This window comes from Stigmatopora argus, chromosome 9 (assembly GCF_051989625.1).
Source record: "Stigmatopora argus isolate UIUO_Sarg chromosome 9, RoL_Sarg_1.0, whole genome shotgun sequence".
Taxonomy (NCBI): domain Eukaryota; kingdom Metazoa; phylum Chordata; class Actinopteri; order Syngnathiformes; family Syngnathidae; genus Stigmatopora; species Stigmatopora argus.
In genome coordinates this window covers 9,949,634-9,969,579 of record NC_135395.1, presented here as the reverse complement: position 1 = coordinate 9,969,579, position 19,946 = coordinate 9,949,634, and the positions used below count along the sequence as shown (strand labels likewise).

The 19,946-nt window shown below is 38.2% G+C and overlaps 1 protein-coding gene across 6 annotated transcripts in view; it reads left to right on the top strand.

The window, feature by feature from the left end:
• LOC144082976 (uncharacterized) overlaps positions 1-19,946 on the top strand; it is a 140,228-nt gene that overhangs the window by 68,492 nt on the left and 51,790 nt on the right. Inside the window, exon 1 of one of the 6 annotated variants that reach the window (XM_077610491.1) lies at positions 9,508-9,581. The exons of 3 other annotated variants lie outside the window; for them this stretch is intronic. Coding sequence is in view for 2 of the 3 variants with exons in the window: in XM_077610493.1 (XP_077466619.1) it covers positions 9,515-9,581 (67 nt within the window). In the remaining variant the exon portion in view is untranslated. Of the gene's footprint in view, positions 1-9,507; positions 9,582-15,363; positions 15,657-19,946 lie in introns of those variants that run through there. 2 more of the 6 variants (XM_077610493.1, XM_077610494.1) reach the window with 2 other exon arrangements.

The window sequence follows — 19,946 nt, the reverse complement described above, 5'->3', positions numbered from 1 at the left end:
ATGACGCCTACATATTTCATCAGTTTTTTTTCTGTCTTTAATGTTTTGTTGTTTCTTACTTCTTTTTTTTTTTGGCTCAGTTCAATTATTCAGCCAGCCTCATTAATAGATACACTGCAGAATGTAATCTCTGTGCCAGACATTTGATCTGTTCTGGCTCGAGGCATCAGGGGGCTTTTTTTCTGTATTTTCCATTTTTCTTTCATGATGTCCAGAGCTTGAGATCAACAGCTGCCGACCTCATTATGTTATCACAGGGATGTTTGGAGGCGAGGTTGTGTTCCCAGGTTTTTACTTTATTACGTACCTTAGTTTCCTGCCGGCAGAAGACAGTTGCAATCAAAAGATAGAGATGTAGTGTGCTGGGCACTATACACTGACTAGTGATTATATAGGATCTTAGATAAGCTAAGATGGGAAAAAAAACATGACAATTTAAAGTTGTGTTTAATGACACATAAGAGTTCAGCTGATATATTTTTAAAAAATCTATAAAGCCTTAAAAGTGGGACGGAAAATGAATGAATAAAATCGATAAAGCACTACAATATACGAGGCATGTCAAAGAGAAATGAGAATTGGACACAAATCCAGTCATAACTAACAATTATATGGAGAAACAGGAAATTAGAAACGAGCAAAATCTGGGGCCTCGTCAGAAAGTGAGAGATGGTCTCATTTCGCTTCCGGTGCATTTCAACAACAAACAATACTTTAGAAAAACTAACGAAAAAAAAACTGAGTGGCATAACGCTCAATTGTTAAAATGAGTCATTCGACTTCAAGCAGAAAAGTATAATACTGATTTTACTTCATATTGTTTTATTAAAGCACCGGCACCACATGGGAAGACTGTGAAATATCTAAGTAAATCAACACCTGCTGTCAAGATGCGAGTAAAGAATTCCATATCATAGTTAAAGTTATTCAAGCATTAGAACAATGCACTTTCTTGTTAAAAAGCACTCACTGAAGGGCCAAGTTTCTGAAGACGATCAAAAAATGCTAATAAAAGTAAAAGTCACAAAAGCAGTGTGGGAGGGATAGCGTGATGCAAATCATCTGTGCAGGGAGTGAGCGTAGCTGTTTAATGAAGCTGAAAAGCCCCACAAAATGCAAATGGCAGATAGATAAGTGGGATTCTTCTAAACTCGGGCAAAGGATTTTTCGCACACTTGATAAGCCACATGGGCATTTACGGTATTCAAGAGAACAGTTTAAATACAGACCTTATTTTGCACTAGAAAGCTCAGTATGATTAGTAATTCTGGTTGTGATGTCACAACCAGAATTGCTGATGCATTGTTTTGAATGGAATAACTATGAAATGGTAAATGTTATGGAAAGTTGAGTGCCATATTTGTGAAAGAGGTTAGTACTTTTTTAAAAACATGTTCACCCTTTCTGGATTCCTCATTTAATTGCATGACTTCAGCCTGTGTTTGATTTGCATTTTTCATGTTCGATTGCCCTGCTAGTCACTAGTGATGTTCATATGAAGCATTAACACTTCAAGCTAACTGTGTCAGTACATATGCTGACATTTTCTAATGATTAATTTACTCTATGCCATCTAAAGGTCAACATGTAGCATTTCTTAATTGGCACCACAGCACCATCATGTAGAATATTACACACCTAAGGGAATCGCAACCAACACGAAAACCAGTTTGCATCTAGATTTTCTGTTTTACTGTCAGTTTTCCCCCATTTCCATCATCTTCTGTCTGGTATTCCCAAACCCCATTTAGTTTAACAGCTTCAATTGATTGTTAGTGGATATTTGCATTTTGATTATATCAGTGCGGCTCTGTGTGAGTTCAATCTCATTCAATTTGGCCCCAAAATAATGACATCTGTCTTTTCTTGGAAGTACGGAGACTTTTGTGTTAAATGGATACCTTAACATAAAATACAATGCCACGCCAACTTTAACACTTAAAACACCCCAAGTCGAAACTGTCCATGATAAATGAAATACAAAAATAAAAAATATAAATAAACGATAAAAAATACTTCTATGGTTCTACTACCAGGACTGCATAACATAAAATGAGAAAACAAATGGACCAATAACACAAGTCCAACCCAATTTGTGTTGGTGCCTAAATTTGCCAATTACATTTAGTAGCTCTCAGCCTTTTACTTTGCCATCCGTTCCGCCCATCCAATAATTAGGATGTCACTATGTATTTTTTCCCATCTTGTTAAACTGCCTTGCTGGACAGTAGATTTACTGTTGTTGTCATGCATCTCTAGTTTTCCTCCATCCATACAAATTCTGGCAGAGTAAATGTAGAACTGCAGTTACAAATGACAAATAAAACTGACTTTTAGCAGCCAAACAAAATATACATACTAGTATTTCATAGGGATGTTATCGATTAGAAATCGGGTAACAAAGATCAGGTTTTTAAATGTATCGGTTGACATTTTCAAGTATTAATTCAATGGCAGAGAAATTTTGCTTTGGCAGTTAGTGAGTTGAGATAACAAAATGATCCATAAGTATAATGAAAAATGTATCGATACTATACAACATATTTTAGAATATTTCTATATTTACTGTATTGACAATCTTGGAACAAACCTTGCTGTAAAAAAGAGTATAAATGTCCAACAAATCACAGCCAAAATAGTTCAAATTATGGCATTGGGTGACCCGGCTTATGTAAAATACATTGTTAAAACAATTTTGGTGCTGCAAAACTTTACATCTTTTTATGCTTAGTTGAAATCACCCTTTATAATGTTGTATCAAAACGGGACTCGGAAACGGCAGATTCTCACAATCGGTTAACTCGGAGTCACATGCAAAAAATATGATCCGGACATCCGTAGTATTTCAGCAGCGGCTGAACCGTTACCAGCAGGTCCACACTCGCACACATACACACACACACCACCACGCATACACACACCACGGGTTTTGCAGTTGAACCGAGCGTATACTGAGAAACTGCTGCATGAGCCAATTAGTGAGACTATACCCAAACCGTCTCATTTTTCTCTCTTCACCTTTACCCAATTTACTGGTCTCTGTAGGCTTACTTTGTGCTAACTGCTGCCAAGGCAACTGAAAGGAAAAAATGCCCCCAAAAAAGTGATGGCACAAGTTTAGAGAGGATAGGATAAAGCAATCATTGAGGGGGGTACAAAAGTGCATGAAATGGAGCTAAGAGGGCGAGAGAGGACAGATGATGAGTGATGGCTACAGCTGGCACTGACACTTTACAGCTGCTCTACTGAGAATGGGAGGCCAACACTGGGGCGCACCATTCAAGTAATGAGACATTTGGCTTTGCTCGAGAGCCTTTACCGCAAAACACTTGCAATCACTGTTGCTGAAATGAGAATGTCCTTGCATCAGAGATGCAATGACTGTTATAGAGAAGTGGAGCGAAATGAGAATCATCCTTACCGTCAAGTATTTTAGAAACACGCATGGAATCTGTCACTGGTATGCTAAGCCACTCAGATATTACAACAAACAAGCCCTTATTGAAAAGTACATTGAGGATGTGAGACAGAAGTATAGAGGAGCAATTATCCATGGAAGGGTAGAAGCGGCTGTGCAATAATAGCTGTGCCAGTGATGGACACAGTTGTCCAACAGTGTAAAATCACTTGGCAAGCTAATAATGCATTGGATTTATGATGTGCTTTTGTGAACAATCAAAGATGTTTTACATTCCGTGATTCATTTGTGCCACGCTAGGTGCCGAGAGCTACTGTTAAAGCCAGAGGCTAGACAGCTAACATAGCAACAATAATCTTTTGAACTGGTGATGTTCAGACGCCATATTTAGTAACAGTAGTATGAGATACTGATTGATGCTATATGAAATGACAGGTGTACTGATAACTGATTCAACATCTGTCATGTTATGCACATACTAGTCCGTAGTTTGATTTCCTTCTTTGGACTGAAATACATTTGCTCTTAGCTTTTTTGGTCCGCTTTCACGTTGAAATTTTTGCAAGCGACCCAGGGTTTTGGTCTGTTAGGAGTCCGCTGGTTTATATTCACGACAGCCTAAACGTTGCGCACCACCGACTTGGTCTAGACCAAAGAGGGCAGGTGAGAAGACGCCTTAGGATGCAAACTGTAAAAAACAAATTTACTCTTCATATACTTCATCATTGATGTTCCACACAAGCTTTTTCATGCGAAAAATAAACAAATTTCCGTGTTAGAGCATATCATGCCAAGCGAGATTTTGACGCGTAGCCAAAGATAAGTGCTAAAAAACACGAGACATTTTTTGGTTTCACACAGTTTTCAGGTCATGCTTAATGTAATTGCCTCTGTCATCAGGCCCCTCAAGGCATAACAAAGTAGCAAGGCTGCTGCCTAAAAATGTGAACAGTGCCTAAATGATTTAGGAAACTTAAGTTTTAACAAGTACTTCTTGCTAGTACTGAATGCATGGTGATTTAGATTTGCCCCCCCCCCCCCCCCCCCCCCCCTATTTGCAGCATGCGACTTCAGCTAACCTGGCACTTGACGCTTGTCAGGTGAACAGAGTAAACATGCCTGGCACATTGTCAATCTCTAAATGGCTTGTTGTTATAGCTCTAAAAAAACACAATTTAGTCATTTCAAATATATGATTTATGATTGCTCATCTGCCAGACCATTCATTTGCTCTCCCACTTGCAATATCCCAGCCAACTATGGGCACCAGGTCGGGGGTACCTTGAATTGTTTGCCAGCCAATCACAGGGCACAATGAGACGAAAAACCAATCTCTCATACCTAGGAGCAATTTAGAGTATTCAACCAGCCTAGCATGCATGGTTCTGGGATGTGGAAGGAAACCGGAGTACCCGGAGAACATGTAAACTCCATACAGGAAGGTTAGAACCCACTGAAGATTGAACCCTCGATCTCAGTACTGTGACAGGGACTTTCTAACCAGGCATTGACACAAATTGACCAAAGCCTGGAATAAAATAGCCATTCAAATAGTGCAGACTAACGTTGGTCTAGTTTTGATTTATTTTGCTCTCAAGAAGTGGATCAATATATTAACGTCGGGCGTATTTTCACTATCGAAATTAGCCTGAAAACTTTGTAAACTGTTTTATTTTTTAAAGCAATCGATTACTTTCAATTTAACCTCTTTGTTTGCTGGTAAAGTGTCCACAACGTTCTATTATCTAATACCCTAGACCTTTTCAGCTTTTTGCACTGAAAATAATTTGATTTAACTGTTGCAAATTGGTGTGACATGAGGAAGAGCAAATGTAATTTGCAGACTTCGTCCCCTGTTAAAGAAACATGTGGTAAATTGAGGCAGGTATTCCCACAGCCATTAATTTGGTCCTACATCTCTTTTTAAATAATACAACATTGTATGGTCTCCTAACCTTGAAATTAGAAATTAACAGTAATGAATTATTCATTATCTGACTTTGCCGCTCGGTTAAATACAAAGAAGGAGTGCATTTGGCATCTAGTGTGTGAAATCAATTTATATCGACGTACTTTTAAAATTTAAACACCTTACCAATCTGGATATTTTCTGTGGATCTTCATTTTGTTGATTCCAACAACTACACACTTACCATTTTCTTGCCAAATCCCTGTAGTTTTCTTTTAGTTTTGGGTGCTATGAAACCTAAACATGTATCTCTCCAATCACCTTGATGTTTATGATATCCGTTTCTATTCAAGAGCATGTGATTTATGATCTGTTGTCCCCAATTCGCCGTAAAATTCATTTCAATTAGACTTGGTTTCTGACTATACTACACAGTAAAGGCAAGAATCCATTGAGCACTGAAGCAAGGCCTCGAAATGTAATGAAAAGAGAACAAAATATGGCTTGTAAATGACACAGTAAGGGTGTAATGAAGGCACTGATGAAAGAGTGTTGGAGATAGTGAGAGCAATGATGAAGAGTAATCTTACTAATGAGAATTGGGGAATGAGAAAGGAGTTACAGGAGCAAGATTGATATTGAAGTTCAAGACTCGCATTGATCTTCAAATATGGTTATGAATAAAGCTAGTTTTGTACACTGATTTACTACCCGTCATAAAAGAAATGGGACAGAAATTAATTTACATTCAATTGTGGGGAAACAAAACCTTTCAAGCATGAATAGACATAACTTCTTTACTGTTTTGACCACTTTTGGTGTGTCGGGCAAGGTCATTTTTTGTAATGCTAATTCTTGGGAGTTATGTTTGGCATGCATATTCGATTATTTAGGTATTCCAATTCATGAGGTAACAGATTGACATACAAGGCTAGCTAATGGGCTGATAGCTTGGCATTTAAACGTATCACATTATACCTAACGAAACAGTCCTTTTATCAAAGAAAGTAAACATTTTACTCGTGTTTTAATCTGATCTTTGTCGAATGGTAGGTATAGCAGCTCCAGCCATATGTAGATATAACTCCTGTCCGAGTCATAACTCAAATGAATTCATCCCTCACGTAGGCTCCAGCGCAGGAGTTACGCGACAAGGCGGGTACTCACAGTAATAGGGCCACGGGTTCAATTTAAAAATCACCGTGCACTTGATCTACCTTGCTCTTTTAATGCTGAACTACGTTCATATCTTTCAAGTGTTGCTGTTTTCAAGGATTTAAAACATTTGGAGATCAAGTTCTTTACAACATTTATGTTCATGTTGGAGTGCGTGTTATTCAAGTCTGTTGGAAAATATCGTACTTGTGCTTTATTCAGAACACTTCAGCTCCCCCCACGGTCGATGAGCAGTTCTCCCAGTTCCACTGAGCATTACAAAAGTGTAGCCTAGTCTGTATATTTAGCTAGCATTAGGTAAACTGAAATTCCGTTTTTAAGTTCAGAGTGGTAGTATTAAATTCATGGATGTCCAAAACAGTCCTCAAGGACGGTAAACGGTCGATTGGTCGCCGGTCTTTTGGTCGCCGGTCTTTTGGTCGGCGATCTTTTGGTCGCCGGTCTTTTGGTCGCCCGGAAGGTTATTGATAATTACCATTTAAATCGTTACTCAAATTCCCTAAATACAAACTGCGAATTACTATTTAGTCATACTTAATGTCCTAGTAATTATTAGCCTAAAGAAAAGCTCAAAATTTCCCGGACTTTTATTGTTTTTTGTTGGAGAACTTGTTAAGACCCTGACTGAGGTACCTTCTTAAAGGGACAACTCATGTACATACAAACTCTTATACACTCACACGTTGACTGAGTGAAACTGCTCATGGCCATTGTTGGCTTTTATTGATGCGTAGACCGTGTTGTTTTACCTCGTTTTGTCGCTGGTCTTTTGGTCGTCGGTCTTTTGGTCGTCGGTCTTTTGGTCGTCGGTCTTTTGGTCGTCGGTCTTTTGGTCGTCGGTCTTTTGGTCGTCGGTCTTTTGGTCGTCGGTCTTTTGGTCGTCGGTCTTTTGGTCACCGGTCTTTTGGTCGCCCGTTGTCGCGGTCGGGGCAACCAAAAGACTGTGACCAAAAGACCGGCGACCAAAAGACCGGCGACCAAAAGACCGGCGACCAATCGACCGCACACGCTCAAGGACATTGTTTATGTGATCGATTTTTTAAAAAAAATTAACGTCTGAAATTAAAGCCATATTGTTTGATTGATGTGGCTACCCTAGCCTTGATTTTTAACTTGTAGATAAATGCACAATGACCGAATCCTAATTATAGTAAATGATGTATTTACGCCGGGCCTTTTATCCAAGGTGGATTACATTTGCACAACGATGGCAGAGATGCAAAGCATTAACCTGCTCAAGGGCAGCAAGCGGTCCAGTTCAGGGACACAGTTATACATCTACTTCAGCAAGCCTAAGATTGTATCTTGTATTTTCCGGGCAATTGCTTTACCTCGTGGACTGCTGTCGGGTTGGAAAATTAAACAAGTTCATTGGCTCTCTGACATTTAATAATGGTGGTTTATTGCAAAGAATGCTGCTGTTGGTCTGGGAGTGATGAGATCATCACGCATTTGGAATGTGAAGTGTGGGCTTCAAACAACGTGTTTTTTTGGCATTTCATTTAGCACAATTCGTCATATAGAAAAAAATGAGTAGGCTTGAGAGATGTGTTGCTCTGCCTGATTGTCCTTGATTTGCCATTACGGTCTTTCAACCAGTGTTGTTGATTTTGAGTTGAGTTTTTGGTCTTCTATTTAACTTCATTTTCTTGCTACAAATCAACCATTTAGGTTAGGCAAGGGATCGTTTCATTTGGACGGAATAATCTATCTTGATTTTGTTTGCTGTCAATATGGTGTTGATCTTGACAACAGAGGGAGATTCCTCTGTATGAAATTGTTTTATATGGATATATTTTCTTCCATATCACGTTCAAAGATGAAATTAGAATCACATTTTCCCGGAGCCATCGAACAGGTCAAGTTTCCGCTCAGATGATATTCAATTGTGGAATAACAATGAAACTAATGGCATGGTAGTCTAATATCTAATATGCAAGGATCCTGTGTCAAGTCTCACTAAGGGTCCATAATTATGTCCAAAGTGAAGTATTTAAACTGAGTTCACGGAGAGACATCTTTGTTGTACTTAATAACAACCTTGTATCAAAGTTATTTTCAACCTAATCAAGCTATTGAAAAAGCATAAAATAATTAACCAACTTAGAAGTTTGAGCTCTTGAACCAAAGTCGAAGCCCTTTTACTTGAGCATAATTGCAAATCAAGCCTACCAAAGAGAATGGAAACTTTAGTTCAAAGTTTATATTCACCTCCATGTGAGGACCATCTGTTTGCTGGAGTGTGTTGGACCTCGTCTAACATAATAGTTGAGTTGAAACACTCCTTTGGATGCAGAGGATATTAACTCAGAATCATCTTTACTGGCCAAATACAAAAAAATATCTGGCAACTATGTATGCTAGCTAACAACTGTGAGGAGAACAAAACAATGAAATAGTTTATCACTGCCAAAGGATGGCTTAGATGATAATATAGTTCCCTTCCTTTTGTTTCTCTCTCCTCTGCCTACCAATAATTTTTTGGGCTGCCCAGAGAGAGGTTTCAGTCACTTTGTTCTTGTTCTTGCTGAGGACGCCAACTTAATTTGATTCTTCTCAAATATCAATGAATGGCTCTGAATGAATTTTGCATGGTTTATTCTAGGGATATTTACACACAGATCTTTGAGCCTGGTTTTGTTTTGTCGTTTTAGTTTACGGCTGATGAACGACATCATTTGCAGACTTATTGTTGCCTTTAATTTTGGAGGTAGCCAGTAGATAATATGCTAAAAATGTTTTTAATTCACTTTGCTGTGCTAATACTAAACTGAGGCTGTACGGCAATACACTGCGCTTCTCTAAAAGGTTGTTGAAAGAGCAGTGTTCATATTGATAGTTACCTTGAGATATGAATCATTGATTGGCATATAAAACATTCAAATCCTTTTGGCAACTACAATACTGACAACCTTTGTCGACTTTATTTATAGTAGTTGCAATCCAATCCAAATGTGATGCTAAATAAAGCCATTCCCCGCTTCTTTTGCTCACCTCACTGGCTTCTGACGATGGTGGTGATAAGGGGGATGTATTTCATGCCAAGAAGGAAAGAGATGAATTACACAGCAGCCCTGAGTAGGTAATTTTTAGAAATATATTAATGCACAGGCACATATTATGTGGGTGCTCAGCAGCTCAGGTGCCCACAGGCAATTGTGAGCACCGAGAAATTCATATTGTTAGTGTGCATGGCAGTAAAAAATGTAATTTATCTACAGGGGTCTCTTTTTTTGATGAACGATCTCTATGATAAAGAAACACCTGAAATTGTATTTCTATTTCCAATGAATTAATGATGTGTGCTTTTAGATCCAAAATGTCGTCTTACAGCCATGTTGCAATTCAATGTTGAAATATAGAACGCGTGGGAAACACTATAGAATTAAAAAAAAATGAAAGAATGATATTTTACGTGCATGCCACTGTGTTTTTAAATGAGTGTGCTTGTGTGTGCTGGGTTCTTGGCTCATTGCATTTTATGAGTTTATTCTATAGGCTTGTGGTGGTGATTTGTCACTGAAGTAAACTAGACTATTTTGCATATTAACTGATTTGTCAAAGATGTTGAGACATTGTGAAATATTGCAAAGTCACATCGCATCCATGTTGCCTATTTCCCTTTCTTAGTACATCACCATAATGTTTAGGGATACTGGCCGAAGTAGAAAATTTAGGGTTGCACAATCTATAAAATCTCGCCCAGTAAAAACACATTTTCATTCATTTTTACTCCATGACATATAAAACCTGCAATAAGCACTTATTAAATAAATGTTCCCAAAAAAAACAGCACTGCTAGGTGATGGAGTTCTTTTTTTCCCCCTCCTTGGTCTTTCTGAGCCAAGTACGAGGATGTCTTAAGGCACTGGAGGACCTTTTGCTACTGCAACTGCTGACTGGTATGATCAGTGCAGCCTGAATAGTAGTCTAGAGTAAGTGGGGCATGTCTTTATCTACCATTTTATAGACTACAAACATAATTCCAACATTTTTACCATCACCGTCTTTCTTGCATCAGATAGAAATTCAGGCAGTCACAACTGTTTTTAAATGAGTCAGTCCAACTCGGGCTCGGAAATGAATCTGATGGACTAAACAATGAGGGTTTTGATCGATGTTATTCATTTAAAATATTAACAAGACTATTAGTGGGGGGGGAATGCTCTCCACTAATTGTCGCCCCGATGGTGGTCGAAGATTCCAGTGCGAACCGGAAAAAGGAAACATTTTATGAGGATGTCTGGCATAGTAACTCTGTCATAAAGAGCTTTAACTCTCACCTTCAGCAGAATTTTGCTCAGGTCAGAAAGAGGGACACTTAGTCCCAGAAGACCAAGTTCAACACCTCTGTTGCTAAGGCAGCCGACTAAATCTAAGTTGAATGGTGCCTGTCGTGTTGGCAGCAGCAGTATCAAGGAGTCCGTTTGGACCTGTGTGGCAGATTGAATTTCTCTTTAGAAACTACTTGAGTAGAGAAGGCTGAGATTCTTGGACAACAGTGTCATCATTCAATGTTTGCAGTATGGCTTCGATCGTGTAAATGGTTGCTTTGCCGTCGGTGTCTCGTTTGAGCAAACACCTTTGTCCAGGTTGATGGTGTCACCTTTGCAGTTTGGTATGAAAGAAAAATATTCCCAGAAGAGTGGCACTTGACTTTGAAATGTCTGACGACTGCCTAATTCGCTGTGCGTGCGCACGCTAACGGCACCAGACTTGCCGCCCACACCCACTTACACGGCAACAAAGATAGAATGATTGACATCAAGATAGTTCACAGTGCTCTACCAAATATAGACCAAACGTACCCGGCCGGGTGCCAAAATTACATAGCGAGCCCTTGTGTTCCATCCTTCCAATCTGTATTATCTCATTTATTTGCATGTCGGTTCTTTAGGTTCTTCTTAATTTAGGCATACACTACGTTTGTTCCTGTTATAGAAAACTTGGTATTGTATAGGTTGAGGTCTGTTTTCTTTCTGTTAGTTATAAAAACGAAAAAAAAATAGTTTTAGAAATATCGTTTATATTCCCTATATCTAGTGAAGAATGACTGAAGTAAAACATTCTAACACATTCCATCCTCAGGGCTCTGGTTCTTCCTTCACACAGCCCGGTCAACCATTTATGAAGGGGAATCCAAGCTGAAACCATGTGTCATTCTTGGATTATCCTTGACATTTGATGGCATTTATTTCTCGTTAACCAGTCAAGTCACCAAAACGGGTGGGCGGCATGCTTTTATAAACTCAAAATATGTGTGCTGGTTCCCCTAAAATGAGTTCTGAGGAATGTGAGTGTGAGGAGTTATGTATCATTCCAAATTTATATTCAAGGCCATTAGCATTCCAAAATGTACAGCAATTTAGTCTATTTACGTACATGCAAGACTTCACCCAAAAGACGTCACATATTTTTAGGAGACAACAATAATCAGCTCTAAATATAAGATGATTGAAAAAAAATACAACATCAGTTACATGTCACGAGAATTAAAAAAAATGTAAACGTACGAAAAAAAACATGGTAATAATAGAAAATCGAATTAATTACAATACGATGCTGTTTGGTTTGTGCGCATTCCAAAATGATTGCTTCCTATTTCTGTATTCGAATGGATTAAAGGGCATTGCAAATTGCATTTCATGATGACTGAACTTATGCATGAAAGTTTTCATATCTCTATGACTGTCCAGTTATCATCCCCTTCCTAATCAATATGATGTAAAATAATTCTGGACATTTGCTCAATTAAAAAAATCCAGAACTTCATATTCTTTGGATAAATTAAAACCTTGCTCTGCTACTAATTAATCCACATCCATTTAATCTACCAAACACAATTAATTCCATCCGGTCTACTCAACAGTGCATGCACGTTCGTGCCTCCCTATACGATAGAAACAGTGCATGTTTTACTGTGCTCATAAATTATTCATTTATCTTCTAGATATTGTACAATGGATGTGTGAGAGTGTGTGTGTGCTTGTGTAGTAAAGATTAGAAGATAGATTTCACAACTGCAACCAGTATGACATGAGTAATCACTTTGTAAAATTCCATATACTGCATCAGGCAGACACCCGATCTCATCATTTTTAATAATTTTCCATAAATTACATGGAGTTCAGATTTTTTGTAACAATTAACATACGAATACTGAGGTGTTGGTAATGATTTGCAAAATTGCACGCCAATTTTTTATGTACAGTTTGTAAAATGGCACTCAGTGACACACATTTCTTTCAGCAATTGTACAATTATCAAACAACTCCGTAGACTATTAACATTGGCAATAATTTTCAAAATATTTTTAGTTCAACATTAATGGTGGTGAAGATAAAATTATATAAGTTGTCATTGTCAAAATACTCTAGTAAGGCAACTTCAAGTAAAAGCAAGGACTACCATTAAATGTTAAAAGACAGGCATAACAGTATACACTATGTTTTCAAAAACTTTCCCAATTAATTGAATAATAAGGAAGTAATAATCCCGTAATAAGTCAGCAGCCCACGTTCATATATTTTTCAGCCACCACACATAGCAAGCCTCCCATGAATGCAGGATTGCAACACTTCCAAAACGGCTGGCAAAAGATCTGGTTGGCTGGCGTCCAGATTTGCAGGATATCGCCAATTAAAACAGCGGCAGCAATACTACCTGACATATTTCAAACACTTACCTTTAAATAGAAGTCGAGTGGGAATTGTGATAAGCTATTTTAGTTGTGAAGGCTAATATTTGAATAGGTATTTGGCATTTTGTAGCAAAGTAGATGATAGCACACTCAAATATGCCAGGAAGTGTTATTCACTAGAGGCAGTCGTGGACCTGTATATGAGAAGACAAGAAATGATCCTTCTCACTCAACAGATGCGACGAGATCGAAGAGAGCAATAGCTGAGTTGATTTGTTTTGATCAGTTGCCAGTATTTACTCTTGAGAAATGTGAATTCCGAAATAATGTGGGCAGGAGCTGAGAAGAATATTCACACTTCAGGTAAAATGAATAATCGGTGTAGTGACAAAGCAAGCTTATGCAATGACGCCGGTGAGGTCAATGCGTAAACCTGCCTTTCATTTATTAGTATTTTTTTTTTTACTCGTGCCACTGATGGACCACACGTCACCTTTTTGGTGATCCACCATTGCTCGATCACGGAATCACGAAAACTGTACTTTCAGCTATATGGTTTTTGTGGAAAACTTTACCGAAGCAAGCCTAGTTTCCTCAACCCGAAAATGGATATGCATTCATATTCATCAGTGTCCTTATACCAGATGTTAGGTTTACAGCAGCCACTTTTCCATCTCAGCCTTAGCAGTGCTATATTTGGCCTTAACTGTGGTCGTAAGAGTCCAATGGGGAAAAATACATATAACGCTGAATAATGAGAGATACATAAATGTTCTCTTTTATACTATGCATGGACCCAGACATACACGCCCTGCAGGGAGGGCTTATCCAGTTTGAATCCAAATGTCCGGAAGCCAATGTCTTCCACAAAGTTGGGTGGTTGTATATTTAATGGAATGACCCACTTCAGGTTTTCTCGTTCAATTTAATTTCATTTTGGGAAAATTGCGTGATTGTTTTGCTTTGTGTTTTGGCCTGCTTTGGTTTTGACCACTGATAGCATGGGCATAGGGTTTTTATTTTTATTTTTGTTTTGGTAATTGGAAAAAATAATTTCACTCTGACATCTATGAACTCAATACAAGTGTCTTTGATTTGCATTTGGGCAATCATGAAACCAATACAAACCTGTTTTATTTTGACATCAAGTCAATTTAAATGTGTTTCATTTGAATTGCCGCCCCTCAGAACTTCTGTGTTGATTGCAAAGCTCAAACTATATTTACGTATGAATGTGTGAATTGTACTACTTATTTGTTATATCTCTTTTATTTTTGCTTTGACACCGAAAGATTACTCGGTGTGCTAAAATGAGAAACATTTTTGGAATTTGGCAATGTGGCAAATTACTGTCACTATCTTTTGTTTTAAAGGATTTAGTTGTTGTTGTCGTTCTTACTCCAAAGGTTGCTGTGACTTGTTTTTGTTGTTGCACAAAGCAAATTCCCTATAAACGGGCCGCCCTTAGTTGAGATGCTGTGGCCAAATTGTAACTGAGGTTAGATTAGGATATAGCATTAAGCAGTTATGCATCATCCAAACCCCGAGGCTCATTATGTCAGGAAACTTGCATAGCAGCAACACATTAACCTTGTTTTCAGTGTGCGCTTGGCAAATAGATGAAGCTGTAGATTTATAGTCAGATGACTTGTTTGCCCCCATTTAGCTCAACACAAACCAAAAGAGACAAAGCAAAGACTATGCTGCACTTGTTAAAATCCTTATTTAACATTAGAAAGATAAAAATGTATTTATTTGCTCCTGTTTTCTATGACTCCCAACTTGGATTGTCCTCAAAATCCACTGGGAAATGTTTAGACTATAACCCTGTATACGTCCTTTATGTGCAAAGTAGTCATCTTTTGATTTCTTGCAGGTGATTTAATTTGCAATATGAAATTTCTAAGGCCAAATCAGGAAGATTAAGAATCATTTCAAAAGTTGCAATCATTTACTCTGGTCATTGGGGTGATATTATTTAGTGGGTGCCCAACCAAACAATTGGACGCCGCTTGTCATTCCAATCAATCGACAGGTCACGTCTTCACCAATCCGGTGCCTTACAAGTGCAATCACCTGATGGCAGCCAGGTGTGCTTGTTTCAGTTGACAGCTCATTGGTTAAGATGTCTGTGCTTGATTATCTGGAATAAAAATGGCGCTTTGTCAGCTGCTCCAGGAATCTCTCGAGGTGAAAAGATCATTATGCCCAAGGCAAAGCATAGCAGAGTTTGGCTGAATTTCCCATCCGAGGAGAGATCGATTGAGCTGCATGCAAAGAGTAAAAAACAAACTGCAGGCAGAGGAGGCGAATCTTACCATTTAATGAAACAATTCAAACTGCGTGGCTTTTATATGAAGGCTGATCAATATGCCGTGTGGGGCAAATTTCGGGAAGCGAGGCCGAGTACGTCCTCACCGGGATCAGATAGTTTCGGTGCCAGGCCGACATTAACGTTAGTCCTTCCTGTGGAGTATTGAAAGTGATGAGAACGATGACAGTAGCTTTCTCAGGTAAGCCATTTAATGTCTTAAGAAAGCCAACTGTGAAAGCTGTGTACGGTGAGGAATTGCTAATTCTACTTGGTGACTTTCTTTTTCATTTGAAAGCTCATCATGGGTTGGACGTTAAAAAAAATTAGATTCCGATAGATAAAGATGGGCCATCTCGTGTTTTTCTTCTAAAAGCTGTGCTTGCAAAGGGACTCAAAAGTTTGGTTGCTTTTCTTTTGACCTGATGGTGTAATGGTTAATTCGCTTGACTCTTGCGCCAGCTGCGTGGCGTCAACTCCCACTCGGTGGTGCTGTGATTGTGTTTGCGAATGGTCGTCTGTCTCTACGACTGACTGGCGGACCGGTCTCTGGTGTCGTCCGCCTTTTGCCCGAAGTCAGCTGTGATTGGCTCCAGCAGAGGAGAAGCAGTGTTAGAAATGATTGGATTGGATAACTTTATTCATCACGTATTCGGGAAATTTCATTGTGACAGTAGCAGAGGGTGATTAGACAGAACAACAAAGCAAAAGCACAAAGTACAAAGCAAATCAAAGTAAATGGGATCATTAAGAATCACCAAATCAAATCATTAAGACAGAAAAGCAGCAAAAACACAAAACAAGCAAGACTTACATTGGCTTTGTTTGTATACATTTTTCTCACTAAGAATCCAATTGTTTTATTTCATTCCAATAGTCTTTTCTTAACATCCGTAAAGACCCATTTTGAGACAAAACACCTGGACAAACAGCAATTCGGTCTTTTGCGTCTTGCAATTAGCATGCAGTCGACACGCCATTTTCCTCACCCGCTCCTCTCCGGCAAGCTCTTCAATCCACATTAGTCGCCAGGCCCTCTCTTCCTTCCTCACCTTCCTGTCCCTCGATAGCAGTGTAACATTTTACCCCGGCCATGAATTTTACATGACCGTTCATCTCTGCAGCAAGCACCGCTCTCCACACCACTCTTACACACTCACATGATCCCTCAGTGGACACCATGACTGGCCCCACCCTCTCATTAAAGTTCCATGTTAAATAAATGTTTCAGAGGGTTTTTTCCTCAAACGGGGACAAACCATAACTTGCAGGCATACAAATCCAGAGACCACTCTAATAATAAAAAAAATATGGCTGGAGCATGCCCCATTGCAAATTATGAATAAGTAAGAGGACATAGACAAGAAAATCAGCATTCAGGGGGGAATCAGGATGCGGTGAAGGAGAAGATGGATATCAGCCATAAGAGAAAGAACGCTTTGCATAAAAAAAAAAATATCAGCTGCTATTTATGCAAATTATCACTCACTCAATGTGTAGATATGTACTATATTGCGTGGCAGTTTAGTTGGACGTATATGTACAACAATTATTTTGTTCTTATTTCATACAAATGTAGTCTACTACATTGCTGTTAAGTTTAATATGTTTTCTATTATAAGGCACAGTCATTTTAGAGTTTCAGTGCATCAATGAAGAAGTGTTCATGCACAATTCAAACTCTTTTGTAGTGGACAAATATTTTGAACATGATAAGAGTCACTTTTTAAATCACAACTTCTTGGTATTTTCATTGGTAGTTGTGGTTGTTGCTGAATTACCGTGTTTCCGCACTATAAGGCGCACCCAAAAGACTTATAATCCGATGTAGCTTATATCCGGATCAATATTGGTTTATCATGGTATAACATTCCCTTTAGCGCAGCACCATCTAGTGAAGACATAATGCAAAGCCCCAACCACTACTTCTACTACGTCTCCTGCGCCTAATATTGAAAGGGTGCCTTATAGTGCGGAAAATACGGTATCTTTCAGAACCCATATAAGCATGTCGAAGTTCGTCAGCTGTTGAAATATTCAAATATCAGATGATGATGTATGTCTCTACTGCTAGCGGTGGTCTTTCAACACTTCCTGAAAGTCAATATATTTTTCCGGAGGCACTGTTTCCTATGTACCTTTTGAAAGCTCCACATACCAAATATTTAAATATGCATTCCTCAAAACTAGGGATTTCAACCAGACAATATTGAAATTAATGTAAATTTTTCAATATGTATGGTGTAACAATGAAATCAGAAATAGCTTTGTATATTTTGACTCATGAGAAGCTTTCATCCAAGGCCAAACGCAGATCATTTGTTCTCGGCAAACACACTCTCCTCTCTCTGGACTGTAGCGCTGCAAAAAAATGAATGTTTCATTACGTTAGCTCAGAGCTCAGCTGAGTAACGGGAATCATACCATAGAAAAGTAAAGAGTCACTTTTACTGTAATTTCTCAGTCAAATCTTTTCACCATTCATTCGGAAGAGAAAGTGTCTCAAATCTTTTCACCCGGAGCATATGAGCTTAAAACCTAACCGCAAATTAAACACTAGCTGATACAAAAGCTGACATAAAACCATAACTTGCTCCATACAAGCTTATTTTTACTCTGAGAATGAGATCTTAATAAAATGTATGCAAGTTCCACTACTATAACTAAAAAATAAAAAAGGGCAGAAATGATGAAAGAACAACTACTCTTTCTTTTGGTAGAATATTCATGACCCCGAGTTTTCTTGGGACTTGTAAGATCAATTAAAATCCTCCCAACAACGACAGAAAATGAGTTAAAATTTTAAAAATAGCAACGCAAGAGTGCGGAAACGGAACGAATGGGTTCGTGGCGAACATATTTCTCACTCCTTAGCACGAAAATGAAGAAACCTGGGGGCATGAAAAAAGCTCCACAAAATAAGAAGGAAAACACAACAACAAAAGACAAACAGAGGGAGGAGATGTGTCACAGAGGACAAATGCTGGAATGCGGTGAAAAAGCATCTGCTTCTGTTGAAGGAACGAGAAGACATTTTTGATTGATTAACTATGTAGTCATGGCAACAGTGTGCGACTCTGTCTTGCTATCCAACAGTTAGTTGTTTTGGTTCCCGCTGTGCACATAGAAATAACACGCACACATACATAATATTATACAAAACAAAAAATATAATAACTATATATATATATACATATATATACTTATACATATATATACACGTGTATATATATATATATACATATATACATTATATATATAAATACATATATATACAATTATATATATACATATATACACACATGTAAACATATACATTATATAAATATATATATACATATATACACACATGTAAACATATACATTATATATATATAAATACATATATATATATATATATATATATACAATTATATATATACATATATAAACACATGTAAATATATACATAATATACATATATTATATATAAAGAAAAAATGGATCTGAAAGTTTTTATCTTCGGCGCACTTTGTCTTTCAAATAATGGCCAAGACTGAAGTTATTATGAGCTGTCATTTATTCTTATCATTTTTTAGAGTATATTTTGAAGCAGCAATACTTTACATTGTTTTTTCTGGCTGTCCAAGTTGTATATCGTTACTGTCTAAAACAAGATTCACTTGGATTGGTTGATTTGATTTGTAAACTGCAGCCATACATAATGCTAAGTATATTTGTTCATTGGAGTAAGCCCTCTTCCAAGTGCTGGCCATTTCCAGGAAACACAGGCTATCATTCTGAAGTGAGAGCAGGCACCACCACGTGCCCTCGAATAGTTCATCATTCAAGGCAGCGTGCTCTTACACAGCATCGTAAATGCAGCGCTTGCAAACACACAAAAGCATGCTATGCGTGACTAAACCAACAGAATCCCACCCAACACAAAGATTGAACTAATGCTAAGTTCCATAAAATAACCAAAGCAACCGAAAAAACAAACAACGTGGCACAGTTAATAGGTTGGAGGTGAACAAATTCAACCAAACATTTTTTCCAGCACCATGGACAGCTCCTGGGTCTTGAAAAAAAAGGTTCCACCATCTTTTGCTTTCCTTGGCACTTAAAAAATACCAAAAAATATTTGTACATAAGGGATGCATATTCCTTTCATGAATAGCATAGACATGATAGAAAACAGCATTTTTTTTTCTGTGGAGGGTGGTGATTGCTTGCAAGCAATTTTGCACAACATTGGCGACATATTGTAGGAACTGCCTTTGGCCCATGAATAAGATGGTTGTACATGGTCATTCTTCATTTCGAGCGACCACATTCTTCAAGTAGGACACACGCATTTCTTTGGTGTTCTGCGTTTCCTGCGCACAGCTGAGGTTCCATGATCACAGAACAGAGATGTACCCATTTGAAATGCATTAAATTGTCAAGTGTGGAAGCGGTCGGGATTTCTATATCGGTCGTTTCAAGCCCAGGCATCCCGGGATAAGAGTAG